This window comes from Gekko japonicus, unplaced genomic scaffold (assembly GCF_001447785.1).
Source record: "Gekko japonicus isolate JY-2015 unplaced genomic scaffold, Gekko_japonicus_V1.1 scaffold26, whole genome shotgun sequence".
Classification (NCBI taxonomy): Eukaryota; Metazoa; Chordata; class Lepidosauria; order Squamata; family Gekkonidae; genus Gekko; species Gekko japonicus.
The window spans coordinates 1,345,023-1,359,351 of record NW_015174844.1 but is presented as its reverse complement, the minus strand read 5'-3'; the positions used below and the strand labels follow the sequence as shown (position 1 = coordinate 1,359,351).

The window sequence follows — 14,329 nt, the reverse complement described above, 5'->3', positions numbered from 1 at the left end:
GGTTTCCTTTTCTTTCGGTGGCTTATCTTTTGAACATTATCTTTTCCCAGTGAAAGGCAGTTCATCCTAGCAGTGACCCCGGTGTTATCACTTCTTGCGTTCTTCTTTGTCTCTTACTACCCTTAATTTTATTATTAAAGATTCTCTCATAATCTTCTGTAGGGATGCTAGCCTCCAGGTGTGACTTGGGGATCCCTTGGATTTGCAGATCACCTCCAGAACACAGAGCAAAGTTCCCCTGGAGAAAGTGGATGCTTTGGAGGGTGGAGTCTGTGGCATTGTACTCCACTGAGGTCCCTGTCCACCCCGGGCTCTATCCCCAAATCCCCAGGAGTTTTCTAGCCAGGATCTAGTAACCCTACCGCCTCAGTTTGGTGTAGTGGTTAAGTGCAGGGACTCTAATCTGGGAGAACCGGGTTTGATTCCCCACTCCTCCACTTGCACCTGGCTGGATGACCTTGGGCAAGCCATAGTTCTGACAAGAGCTGTTCTCTCAAGGACAGCTCTGGAAAGAGCTCTCTCAGCCCCACCTACCTCACAGGGTGTCTGTTGTGGGGAGGGGGAGGGAAAGGAGTTTGTAAACTGCTCTGAGACACCTTTGGGTAGTGAAGGGCGGGGTATAAATCCAATCTCTTCTTCTCTTCTTCTTCTTCATCCCCCACCATTAGCCAGGGAGGACCCAGCAACCCTATGCCCCATGATAATATTGATTTATTTAATGTAGTTCTATCTAGGCAACTGTATTTGGGGAGGGCGTCTGGGTGTAATCTGAGGGGCTTGCATTGTTCTCTAACTTGCTCATAGCTGGTGCTCAATCCAAAGCTTTGTCACAAGTTATTTTAAGCCACCTGATAGCAGTAGTGTTGCTCACGTAGTCGCACACATACTGTCTGTCACTTGCCCTTTCCTAGCCAATGCCAATCACTACTTGAAGTATTTAAAGACTGCAGGGTCCATTGGGCTCAGACTCTTCAGCAAGATACAGGAGGCCGGAGACTACAACTCACTCTGGTATGTATTGATGAAAAAGCATCAAGCGACTCTGATCCTTTATTTACTGAAGAGCACTTCAGGGTTATTTTGTTGAAAAGATAAATATATTCCTAAAACTGGGTGAATAAATAGCTCAAGGTAGTTCTATATCCTATATTGTTCTATATTGTACATTCATGAGAGTATGCTGTGTTATGGAAGCATCTCTGTGTTTTTGGTAGTTGCTAATATATCATGGGTTGGCTCTGAAGTAAATTTTCCACTAACAGAGGGGGTGGGAAGAAAGTTTGAGTCCAGAGGCACCTTTAAGACCAACAAAAATTAAATTCTGGATATAAGCTTTCATGCGCATGCACACTTCATCAAATCATTTCTGCCAATTCCTACCCATTCCTCCTCCTGCCTCCCCCCCCCCAATCTGCCTTTCATGTTGTTCCTAGGGGTCTCCTGTCCCCCAGGAGCAAGATTTCAGGGAAATCAGTAGGCTATAGTGGGCATGGAAGAGGCAGGAACATTCTGTTCTATGGGCAGAAGTGCTTTGTATGAGTGAAAAAGTTAGTCTGGATTCAGACTATAAATTGGGCATTACTAAGAGTAAGAATTGTCACTGTGTTTCCTTTCCATTAAGCTGAAGTCCTCTTAATTAATGTAATTTAGACTCAAATATGATGTGGGTGGAAATTGTATTGGCAAGTGATGATGCCACTTTAAAAATTCAACATTTCTTCTAGGAAATGTATCTTTGGTACTATGCAACATAGATCCTTCTCCTAGTAGTAGCACTAGTTTGGAAATAAGAGTAATTTATGACTGATTTCAATTCTGTTAACATATGGTGTTACTCTTGAGATGGAATCAAGTTTTTGTTCCATGGATAGTACATAAACCAACTACTACATGAAACATTTTGCTCTCAGGCTAGCTATAAATTTATTTCTAAGTGCTACTTAATCAATGTGTGTCACAAGAAAGAGTAGTTCAAAGAAAACAACGGGGGGTGGGGAGACTAACTAATTTAAGGAAGAAACTCAGGTTTTTAAACCTTTTATTTACATGAATAATTTATATGCAGAAAAGCACTGGATTTTCGTATTTTACGACTGTAGCATTCCTAAGTGAATAGTTGCTAAGGTTTGGTATCACAGGGCTTCAGGGTCATCATCTACATTAAAGTGTATGGGAGCAAAGACAAGTTCTTTTATTGCAGTTATCTATCCAAAATCTGGGAGTCCTAATTTGCACTGGTTAGGCATACTGTATGGTACTGCTGTCTTTATGGGTGGACAAAGATGCCATAACTTGAGGAGCATGGGGGGGGGGGGTCTGCATTATCACTCAGTAGCAAATGGAGCATTTGAATACTAGAAAGTACCAGCATCTCTAGTCCAAGTAAATGAGTCTGGGTTCCATTAGCAGTCATGCCACACTTTAAAGGAATGATGCAGGGCAATGAAAGTTGAAATGCTAAGCCACTTACCTGTAAGTAAATGTTACTAAAATCAATTGAACTGCAATGTTGTACCTTTACTTATTTTAAACATTTACATGCTGCTTCTACCATTTATGAAATGACTTCCAAAACTGATAAAATGTCACAATAACCCACAATCATAGACAATAAAAAAACCAACCACAATAAAATATTAATAAGAACCAATCCAAAACATCCATCTTCAAAAAATTTTTAAAAATCAGCCCACTAAAAATAAACCCAGTTCTTCAAATAGATAAAACAACTAAACCAAACAAAAACCACTTAAAAAAAAAGAGAGAGAGCTTGGTGTTCATCAGGTTTAATTTCCAAAGGCTCTTTGAAACAAAACAGCCTCACTGAGCAAAACTTGCTAGGGTGGGTATTCCACGTACCTTATCTAGCTGGCCACTTCTAGCAGGTGTTTGGAAATGGAAAGAAAATATCACAGCTTATTACCAGATGGATTTGATGAAAGGCATTCGCATTCCTGGCCGCTGTTTAAAGCTGCCCTCTTTTAAATGGGCAGCAGCTGTATATCTTTTTAACAGATGCCGTGACAAATGGGGGTTATCAGGAGAAGCACTTCTTCTTTTTTTTAAAGCCCCCTGAGGGGATTTTTTAATTGTTTTTATAAATCTACAAATACTACAGAAAATAATAGGGACAGGGTACATATATTGGGAGAAAGAAAAGAAACCAACTAATACCTAAAAACCCAAGAGAGGAGATCCTCAAAAAAGCTTAGTTACATTAAGTCATAACTCGTTTAAGTCAATATGAATTGAGTCAAGTTTTTCACACATTTTCACCTTTCTTTAACAAATTTAACTGCTCAGAAACCATACCCCCCATCATCACATTTTTGCACCATTTTGCTTGGTGTTCATCAGGTTTAAGGCACAATTCAGAGTCCTTCGGCCTCTATTTCTCTTTTCCTCTTTTCTTCCTCAGTTTATCGGGACTTTTAGGAGCTGCAGCTCCTTGCTCCGCCAGAGAGTCTTCTCCAGAAGACTTCTTTTCCTTCTTCCTCTTCTTTTCCCAGCTGAATCTTTAAGAATTCTTTGGCTTTAAAAACAGACAATTCTTTTTTTTTGTCTTTCATCTTAAAGGCCACTCCTTCCAGAAATAACCATTTATATCCAATTGAGTTTGTCTGAAGATAAGTCACCAACTCTTTGTACTTCCTTCTCCGTTGTCTTATGTCAAATGGAATATCCTTCAGCATTCTGATCTTGGTTTCCCCCATTTTCAGGGGTGTTCCAGAAACTGCTTTCAGGATTGCATCCCTTATGTGCCTCTTCGAGAATCTCACAACAATCGCCCCAGGCAGATTATTCTTTTTTATATAGCCTGAATATGATCGATAGACCACATCCATTTCGTTTAGTAACAGATCTGCCGTCATTTCTGTCACTGGGGCCAACAATTCACTCATTAGTTCCTTAAGACTCTCTCCCGGTTTTTCCGGCACACCCTGAAAACGAAGGACCATATTAGCCTTATCCATTTGTACTTGCAGCCATTTATCTTCCATTGAAGTTTGCTTTAATTCCAGCTTTTGGACTTTCTTCTTCACTTTTTCAGTTGTTGCAGCCACCTCCTTAATTTTCTCATTGTCTTGCTTCATTATCTGTATCATGTCATTCATCTGGGTCTGCTGTGCTGTTATCTGGGTTTGCTGCACTGTCAGGTTTTTGGTTACCTCCGACATTTGTTCTTTGAAGTTGTTCAACTGTTCCAGGAGAGGGCGCATACACTCCACTACAGTCTTTGCCAGCTCGTTCGTCACTTCCGGTTTAGGACTCTCCAGTCCTTTTACTTTCAGAATCAGCTTGTCTTTGTCCCTCTTGCCCGCCACTTTGCTGTTTGTTTACTCTCCGCAAAAGTTTTTTAAAAGTCTCTGAAATGCGCTCGACCGCTTCACTACCTTGGTGAGTATATCTAAACAGTTTTTTCCTCGTCTCTGCTCGCTCCCCCCTTTTTGTTTAAAAGTTCATGCGCATGGGAGGCGTCCCCCCCTGCTCGCTTTTCTCGTTCCACAAGGTGGGGTGGGGAACGTCTTTTCTTTTAAAATTCATTTCTCGGTTGACTCACGTTCATAGTTGGTCATCCGACTACTTTTCTTTCATCATTTTAAATGCTCGATCTCCTACGCTTGACCCGGTTAGCTTCACTAGTGCTTTTTCAGCCTCTCAGCACCAAGAACCATTAGAGCGGAGGGGCGCCTCGATTCTCTGGCATTCCACCATCGAAGAGGCTACCCCTCTAAAGCTCCTTGGCCAGGGCCCCTTCCCCGCCCCCCTGGGGGGGTTCACGAGCCTGCTCGCCCCCTTCTTTGGCCAGAGCGCGGATACCCCCCGGGAGGTCCGGGAGGAGAGTCCACAGTCATGCAGTCATCGACCGGAAGTCCCAGGAGAAGCACTTCTTATCACTGCATCTCCATGGTAGAACAAACTTCAACCCTAGACATGAACATTTCTGCTGTACTTACTTCTCTTGAAAGAAGATGAATGCAGACAAGTTTACTGGTGTGTATGTGTCACTTGGTAAGCCATTTTTGTATGTTGCCCTGATGAATGCTGGGAATTTAATCACATTTCCTGACAAATTTCTGGGGGAACTGGGGAATCCCATAAAATCAGTCACTCACAGTACTTGACAGGAAAACCAACTAAAAAGTGCTGACTTTCACACAGTAATAAGTTACTAGTCATTTAATGTATGGAAATCTCACACACACCCATGCTAATTGTATCCATGATAAAAAAAAATTCCCACTTATGCTCTCTGAATGTTGTGGTATCTGATCCTGTATCGCCTGAGGCAGAGTTATCTCTTTTGCTTTGTTCTGCTAGATATCCGAAGACTGCTAATTAATGTATTAACCAACCCTGTTTGTGGCCTTCCTAGAGGTAGCTGGTTGGCCACTGTGTGAACCGAATGCTGGACTAGATGGGCCTTGGTTGTGATCCAGCATGGCTCTTCTTATGTTCTTACTGATAAAATTCCAGCACAAGTCAAGTCCCCCCTTTTTTCAATTTAGTGGCACAAGACTAAAAAAGCTCTCCAGAGCTTCTGCGAGGGGACTCCTCCCCCATACAAATTGCAGCCCTGTGCAAAGCATGATGGAGTTGCAGCTGACTTTGTACAGGTGCATGCACACACACATATACATGTTGTCAACAATCATAGCTTGCAATGCCAGTGTCAGTGGGTTCTACCATACATTCTGTACACTCAGCATTTCCCCCCATATTACGAGATCATGTGACTCCCATTTTTCACAGTGGCTAATAGTACAGCAGAGCAGGGAATCCCCTAGTGCTCAGCAATAAACAGAGCTTCGCAGCTGCTTGCCAGTTTCAGAAAAAGTCTGGTCCATTTCAACAGTGGGTTTTTCTCTTTTGCCTGCATTCCTTTCTGTTCCCTTTCATTCAAGGAACTAATGCTAAAATGCATGCACAAAACCTGAACCATGAAGATTTAAATGGAAGGTGTTTGCTGGATGCTACTGTGCAGCTGCGATAGAGTAATTGCATAATTTAAAAACTTTGGATGCCACCCCCGATTTAGATTTGGATGCCACCCCTGATTTTTAAATTGTAGCTTCAGAATAAATACACCGGAGGAAAAGAATTTTGTGTGAGTCAAGATAGTGCTCTGAAAATCTGCAGTGAGATTTGCATGCATAATGGGCCCAAGACTTTAAGATCTGGTCAGCTACAATTGCAAAATGACAGCAAAGTCATTCATAGGATTGTAAGCACAGATCAGACAGTATCTGAATGTAGAAAGACTGTTCAACCTTATAAATCATACATATTCAGGTGACTCTCAAAGCTGCAAATATTACAATCAAGGCGATCAAAAAATTCTTTTACTCTAAAGGTGCAAAGCATATACCAGCTGCCATTAAGATTTTCAATGCTAAGGTTACCCTGCAGATCCTTTATGGGTGTGCGGTGTGGATTGAACGTGTATATGAAATCCTTGACTCCCCCCTACACACCTTTTTGAGGGAAATTGCAGCAGTTCCGAGATGTGTAGCGGGAACCGCACTTAGGGTTGAATTTGCCCCAAACCCCACCCTCCCAAGGCTCCACCCCCCCAGAATCTCCAGGTATTTCCCAACCCAGAGCTGGCAACCCTAACTGGGGCCTGGACCTGCAGAACTGCAGCCACCTCTGCTTTCTCTCTCTTGCTCATTTGCTATTCCCCTTAATATATTATATTTCTCATTTCCCCCCCTGAGGCTATCCTGTCATGCTTTAAAGATCCCAAGGCAACGCAGAGCCTTTACCTTGGCGAGACTTAATTCCTTTCCCTCTAAGGTGCTCGCTGGTCATTTTTCAGGGTTTCCGTTTTCGGAATGAGTTTGCGATTGTGGACAAGAGATGATAGAATCTATGGATCATATAATGTTTTTTTGCTCCAAGTGGAATAAGGAAAGAGAGAGATATATCACCCCCGTTATGAGAAAAGAAAAGCTTCCCTTTCTTCCTTGGGTAGTTTCAGTGTTATTGTCTGATTATTCCTCTGACAATCAAACCACGGTTATAGTGGCTTCCTTCTTAGCCATGGTGATTAGGAAAACAAATCTCCTTGAGTTTAATTAGCTTACTGCTGACAACTGATGATTGTGTATTTATTAAGTTGACAATTTTAAGTGTGGGGTTTTTTTAATCTTTGCAAAAAATGACTGATTTGTTATTACTTGCTTGGATTTAGTGTTGGTCACATGTTTTCATCCTGTTCTGTTGCTATGGCTTTTTTGCTAATGCAATAAAGATACACACACACACACACACACATATATATATATAACAAAAAAACATAACGAGTACAGTATGTTCCTTGATGCTGAAAAAGCATTTGACTGAGTGGAATGGAAATTCATGAAGGTGGTATTATATGGTTGTAATTTAGGAGGAAGATTTAGTGAATGGATATCTATGATGTATAAGAACCCCAGAGCCAGAGTAAGCGTAAATGGGGCTTCAGAAGAATCGGAACTTCATTGAGGCACAAGGCAAAGATGTCCTTTATCTCCTTTATTGTTTGTAATCATGAGAGACACTTGCTGTTGTAATTAGAAGTAAAAATAGAGGTTTTCAGGGTCCAGATGGAGCAAGACAATTTCAAACTCTCACTATCAGCAGATGATCTAGCCCTGTCTATCATGAAGCCTTTTGAGTCCTTGCCAGTTGTGTTAAAGATTTTGCATTCTTTTTTGGGGGGTGTCAGGATATTGAGTTATTTTAAAGAAATCAAGCTGGATGGGTATTAGCATGGATGTATCTCAGAAGAATGGACTTGCTCATTTAATAGGCATCCCATGGCATTTTCATCCTATTAGATATCTGGGGATTTGGGTTCAGGAAGATATGAGTAAAGTTGTAGCTGTTAATCATAGGAAACTTCTCTCAGAATTTGACATTCAGTCAAACAAATGAAGATTACTTCCAATATCTTGGTTGGGGAGGATGTGTTAACATTGTTTTTATGCATGAATATTCCCATAACAATCAATCTGGGAAAATTAAAAAGTTGGCAAAAGTTGATCCTTCAGTTTGTCTGGCAAAACAACACCCCTAGAGTTTTTGCTAGAGTCTTATATCAGAAACTTTCATGTGGTCGGCTGGTTGTGCCTGATATATATTTTTATTATCAAGCTGTTAAATTATGCTCACTATTAAGATGATTTACACCAGATAAGAATTTGAATGCGTTTGAAAAAGTAATCAACATGAATTTGTCAACTGCCATTTGGTTTGTTGAAAGAAAAAGAAAAATGAGTTTGAGAGTATTAATGCTGATTTAAACTTTTGGAGGAAATTGAGACCATTATTGAGTCCTGGCCTATCACCATGGACATTTTTTTAATATAAGGAGGAGGTGCGAGATGAGAGCTTTCTAGGAGATACTTAGCTATGGAAGAAAACTAATCTGTCTACAGTTGAAAGTCTATTAAGTAATGAGGGGATTCTATAGGCCACAACAGATAAAACAGTCAGATGTAATGTTCCGTGGTTTTATGGAATATTGGAAAAAGACCACGAATGTTAATTATTATAGATGATTTATATCCCTAGTATAATTATTACTGCTGCTTTACTTTGGTTTTGCTCTCATGAAAATGATCATATAGTATATAGCTGCGGTCAGACATGCAGTTTGATCCACTGTTGCCTCACCTCTAATTGATCCAGGTTATTTTGTAACAGAGAATCATGATCAGACTTTTAGCACTCTTCAAAGCACTTTTACCCCGTCCCTGAGCAATCAGACCAGCAGCCAGGGAGTGAGGCCGTTGGCTATTCTTGTTTGTTTGTTCTTTGAGCATGCCCACAAGTGGGATATGTAGTTCATGGGGCCATTGGCCATTTTTTAAAAAGTTTGTCCTCTGAACATGCACACAAGCGCTGATGAGCCTGCTGGGATATGTAGTTCACTGCCGTCCTCCCGCTCTAAATTAACCCATTCCCCAAAGCACAGAAAAAAGCTGAAGTACAGAGGCATCTTCCTTTGAAAGTTTTTATAAAGAAAACAAAGTTTTGAACAGCCCCTGTGGGGGGGGGGGAGAGAGGTATGAATATGCAGTTATGCGCATATCACTAACTAGTAAAAAAATGGTGGCTGGAAAACAAGAGACCAGTCAGACTTGCTTGACAGCTTGGGTGTGCAACAGAGCAATCAGACAACAGGAAATCCATTTTGAAACCAGCTCAGACCAACAGGACTGGACTTTCACAGGTATCAAAGAAACACACAGTAAGGGGGGGGCATAGGACTCAGATGACTGGGACATGACAGACGGATGATGCTGTCTGATTATCCATTTTAAATCCATAAGGGAACAGCAATGGCAACAGATCAAACTGCATGTCTGATCATAGCCTATGATATGTATTCGTTTGTATGGAAATAAATAAAAATTCCTGTTAGGGTAGTCACTACCATATTCTATACCGGTTGTAGTTTCTGGACAGTCTTCAGCAGCAGCCCCATACAGAGAATGGGCTTCAAATCCAACCTAGATACTACCAAGCAGATCTGTTTTCTCCAGGAAAGCTAGCCAACCAGATAATTTTAAAAACAAAACAAAAAAACACTCTGATTCAGCATAATACAGTTCCATAGTTCATTCAAATTGTCCCTTGAAATCTAAAACCTAACTAGAGAGGCATGTCTGTCATTCTGTGCTATAAACAGTGAAACAGTCAACACTTCTCTTTCTGTATTATACCAATATGTAAAGTTCATCTATTTTTGACATATAAAAAGCCGTTTTATTAGGGTAAGAAGTAGTTGAATCCCTCTATACTCTTTGCCTCAGCTAGGAATATCTCAGTTGTGATTTTATCTCATATCCCGTGTATAAGCTGGGATGAACTGAACATAGCTATCTTTGCAGAAAAAAAACTATAATAAGAAAGTGACTGGCCTGCTGAGAGGAATAAGGAAGGGCTGAGCTAAGGGGTCAGAACTTCCCAGTAAATAACAATGTGATGTGCTAATGACAGGTGAACATGCTGATCTTTCTAGAAAGTATGACTCAGAGACATCAAGAAAGCACAATGAGCAAAGCAAGCTCTCCTAAGAAAGCCTTCTCGAGCAGGGCTGGAGAGGTGGCATAGAAATTCCCAAAACAAACAAACAAACAAACATGTGAGTCCTGTATCTGCTTTTGCCACAAGCTTCTGTTTGCCAACCAAGTGCCATCATATCATTCCTCTGTATTTGTTCTTGTCCATATATTAGGGACATTTGTCTCCCATCTCCTTGTGACAAAACCATCATTATGAGTAGGGAGCGACCCAGAGGCAAATAATGGCAGACCACCTCAAAAGCTCTACAGGGTCACCATACGTCAGCTGTGACTTGACAGCTAAACAAAAAAAACAACCACCACCCCAACAAACTGAGAAAAAGAACAGAATGAAAAAGCTGGGTGTAACTGGGAGGGGTTTCAGGCCTTAGATCATTCAGCAAACTCAACTACTGGCAGAAAGATAGCTCTGATTTGTTTTTAGGGAAGAAAGGAAGGACGTACGGATGGACCAATTTAATGTGAATTAAAGAATAGGTGAAGATGGGAAAGTAATTAACTGTTTGGATAAACTTGAAACTATTTTATACTGCCCGATTTCTCCTTTTAAGACTGTCAGTTCTCCAAGAGGGAAATGTGGGGTTCCCAATATATATTTTCCCATATATATTTCCCTTGTAAAGAAAATGCAGGAGTAATGTGTATTTGTAGGGTACCCTTCTGGGGGCAGGAAGGGTGAAGCAATCATCCCTCACAAATTCTCCTCCCCCTCACATTCAGTTTATCTTGGCAATTAGGAGTTTGGGAACACACACTTCCTAAGATAACATATTTCTGTACCCTCAATATATGCTGCTCACTGAACCTCACTGAATAAATGCTGGCTACAGATTCTGTAGGTCTATTTTCATAGAGCTTGTGTTGGAAACCTTTCCTTGTGCTGGAATGTCTGCCAGTTTTCCTGATTGCAATACAACAGATACTGAGTAACTTGCCAAAGACACCAGCAATGCTGAGTAACTTGCCAAAGATTTCAACTCAAAGTCAGCATTATTTCCTCAAATCCAAGTGGCTTACCTGGTTCTGGAGTTTTCTTTCTCTTCTCTTTGTGCTGTAAAGTTTGAGTTCAAATGTGACATATTAACTCCGGGTTTGCACAGGCAGTTTCACCATTTGTAACTTTAAAGGCTTGTTTGTGTGGATGAGCTGTTGAACACCACAAGCAGAAATTTTATACCAGGAGGAGAGTGGGATATTAAAACAGCCTGGGGAGAGCCAAGCCAACTGACACCCCACCCCCAGTACCAGCAGTCCTGCAGGTTCCTCTCTGTTCAGATCTGGCCTGCATAGGGTTCCAACCTCTAAGTGTGGCCTGGAGAGCTCCTTGAATTACAACTACAGAGATCAGTTCCCTTGGAGAGAACGGCTGCTCTCAAGGCTCCACCCACCAAACTCCAGGAATTTCCAAACTAGGGTTGGCAACTGTAGGCCTGCAGCATTGCTGACAATCAGCGAACCCACACTCTTCACCACTGTCATCTCTGCAGTCAAAAGCAGAGTCTGAACTAGGGTTGCCAGGTCCCCTGGCCACCGGTGGGGACAGTGGACCCTGTGGTGCTGCCCGCACTGTAGGCCCATTTGGCTCTGCTTGCTTTCAGCCCTCAGCAGCTCTCCCCATATCTAGAAACCCAGCACTTTTAAAAGGAGGCAGATCAACAGTTTTGTTTTGAGTCCTCAAAGGTTAAGCCATCATTATTGAGCAATGTATGTGCATTTCAGTTTATATGAAAGTCTTTAGTTTGTCTTCTTTAGCTAGTTGTATCATCTCAGTGACACATTGCCTGTGTGCAAGAATGTCTTTTTCCTTGTGTCACTGAGCAGAGCCGCATAGCATGTTGTAATCAAATAGCATCTGCTCTGAAGAAACTAGAAAAGTTAACTGTAGATGTTAAAATATGAAGCACCTAAAAATGTGACCAGATGTGGCCCCATGTGTCTTTTAAAGATGTCGATGACCCTCTCATGCCACTGACAGAGGTATACTTGCAATAAGAGTGTGCTGTTGGTTTGTTTCTAGATCTCTTGCTAGTTGTGTCCCAACAGGTATTTTAAAGATTTGGTATAAGTGATTCTGTGAGAGAACATAACCTCCTCCTCCCCGGCAGAAATAATTAGGAATGTGCCCTTCAAGTGTGGATGCCTATGTATTCCATCATCAATACATGACAATGTAGGAGAGCCACTACTTCCTTCTCAGGATAGAGGTAAAGCCAAGAGTTTCATCAATAGTTTAATCTGCGTGGAAGTGGCATGGAAATATAACATTGAAAATAATTTGTGTTTGAAAAGGCAGGTACAGTTGAGGAGAGGTGATAACTATAGCACTCAGGAACCAAGTTCACCAGGGTCAAAGCATAATTTCTATGGACTCAGCACATAATGTGGGGAGGGACCCAACCACCACCCTGTCTGTTACATACAATTAAATGAATCCAGAATAAAACATTGTTTTATTTTTCAAATGCCATAGATGAGCCATACCATGAAAAGGGACTTCTAGCCAGCCCGACTGCAGACTTCACTACATTGACCCTTGTCCCACCTCATGTTTTGGTTCTGCAGTCAAAGACCCGAAGAGATTCCTGTATCATTGAGATGCACAGAAGGCTACATTTCACCGCAAGCAGTTTTACCTGTCAGCGTGCAATGATAACTCCGTTATGTCCACTATTACATAGCTGGGGACTGCTTGGCCAGCTAGATGTCACATCTAAAAAAATGTATTAGGACTGGAAAGTTTGTATCTTGGTGATAATATAGCAAAGGAATGAATTTCTGCTAATTCTGTCTTATTTGTTTTGGGGAGTAAAGGTATTGTCCTGAGACTACTAAGAGCTTGCAAGATGCCAAACTGGGGAGGAGGAGCCAAATGTGGTGCCTGTGATAAGACAGTCTATCATGCCGAGGAGATCCAGTGCAACGGCAAGAGTTTTCACAAGACGTGCTTCCATTGCAGTAAGTAGATCGGCACCATTTTATTTGATTGAATCTCCACAGCTTCAGATTTTGCCAATATCTTCATACAGCAATAACCTTCTGAATCTCATAATTCTGGTTAAGGCAAAGCCAATTAACAAGCAACATATGGTTTGGATCCTACAAATCGTAAACAGACCAGAGATCATGGAAGGGATCTTTTCTGTTTCCCCTTCCCATTGTAGCCCCCTCTATAGCTATTCTTCCAGTTTGGGGGATGCTCAGGAATGGCATGGGAAGCAGTGCAGGTGGCTGAAAGGGGAAAATTGCCCACCCATCTTACATGCGCTTTTGCTTTATCCATGCAAGAACTTGATCTAGTGTGTGTGTGTGTGATTTCTTCTGATTTCTCCTCCAGCTGCAACCCCTTGCTGTATTCCATATTCTTCTGAAGGTTCCCAAACACTCAGGAGTGCTAATTAGGAAAATGAAGAAGCTCCAATGAGAAAAGGGAAGGTGGCAAAGATCCCTTTTGTGAGCTCCATTTTTTCCACAGTTCTTATTAAATCATCATATTCCGCAAACACTACACAGCATGGAGAGTAACACTAAGGCAGATTGTAACAAATGTGACAGCAAAACCCTGGAAAGGAACAACATATAGCATAGTAACATTTAGCACAGACTGTTCTGGGGGTATGCAGAACTCATATAATACCAGTCAATTCATAACAGCAATAGGACAGGTGTTGATAAAGCAGTAGTGCCAGAGAGAGAAAGAAAGAGGGAGAGTGTGACAGTGAACAGCTTTGTTCTTTTACTGATTTATCCTGACAGACAGAACATTTTTTATAATGATGGACCCTAAACCATCTTTGCTGAATTTAGACTCAGATCCACTGTAGATTGGACAAGGAATGATGGTTATCCGTTACAGGAGAGGTTATTCAACTTTAGGAAAGGCTCCCTGCCTCAAGCCTGATCAATAATTGGTTTTCTTGCAGGGCCACTTCTCAGGCTGCAGTCACACAAACTAAATAATCCACTTTCGATCCACTTTCCGAGCATTTTCCAACTGGTTTTTACTTTGTGAACTGGCAAAATCCAGTTGGAAAGTGGATTATTTAGTGTGTATAACTGCAGCCTGAGAGTTAGGCTACACACACTTTTGAGTGGCTTGCTGGTAACACACTCTCTCTGTCTCCCTCTCCCTCTGTCCCTGAGAGCCAATGTGGTATAGCAGTTAGTATAGAACTGGGGAGACCTAGAAATCCCCAAATCTAGTTTGTGACTGTATAGATTCTGCCCCCCAGGCCAGTCCAGGGATGGGGGAAAGA

At 41.6% G+C, this 14,329-nt stretch overlaps 1 protein-coding gene across 1 annotated transcript in view; it reads left to right on the top strand.

Moving 5' to 3' along the window:
• Window positions 1-921: 921 nt before the first annotated feature.
• Window positions 922-14,329, top strand: part of CSRP3 (cysteine and glycine rich protein 3) — a 24,013-nt gene continuing 10,605 nt past the window's right edge. Inside the window, exons 1-2 of the mRNA XM_015424418.1 lie at window positions 922-1,011; window positions 12,888-13,031. Coding sequence (XP_015279904.1) covers window positions 12,920-13,031 — 112 coding nt within the window. The 5' untranslated portion in view covers window positions 922-1,011; window positions 12,888-12,919. The remainder of the gene's footprint in view (window positions 1,012-12,887; window positions 13,032-14,329) is intronic.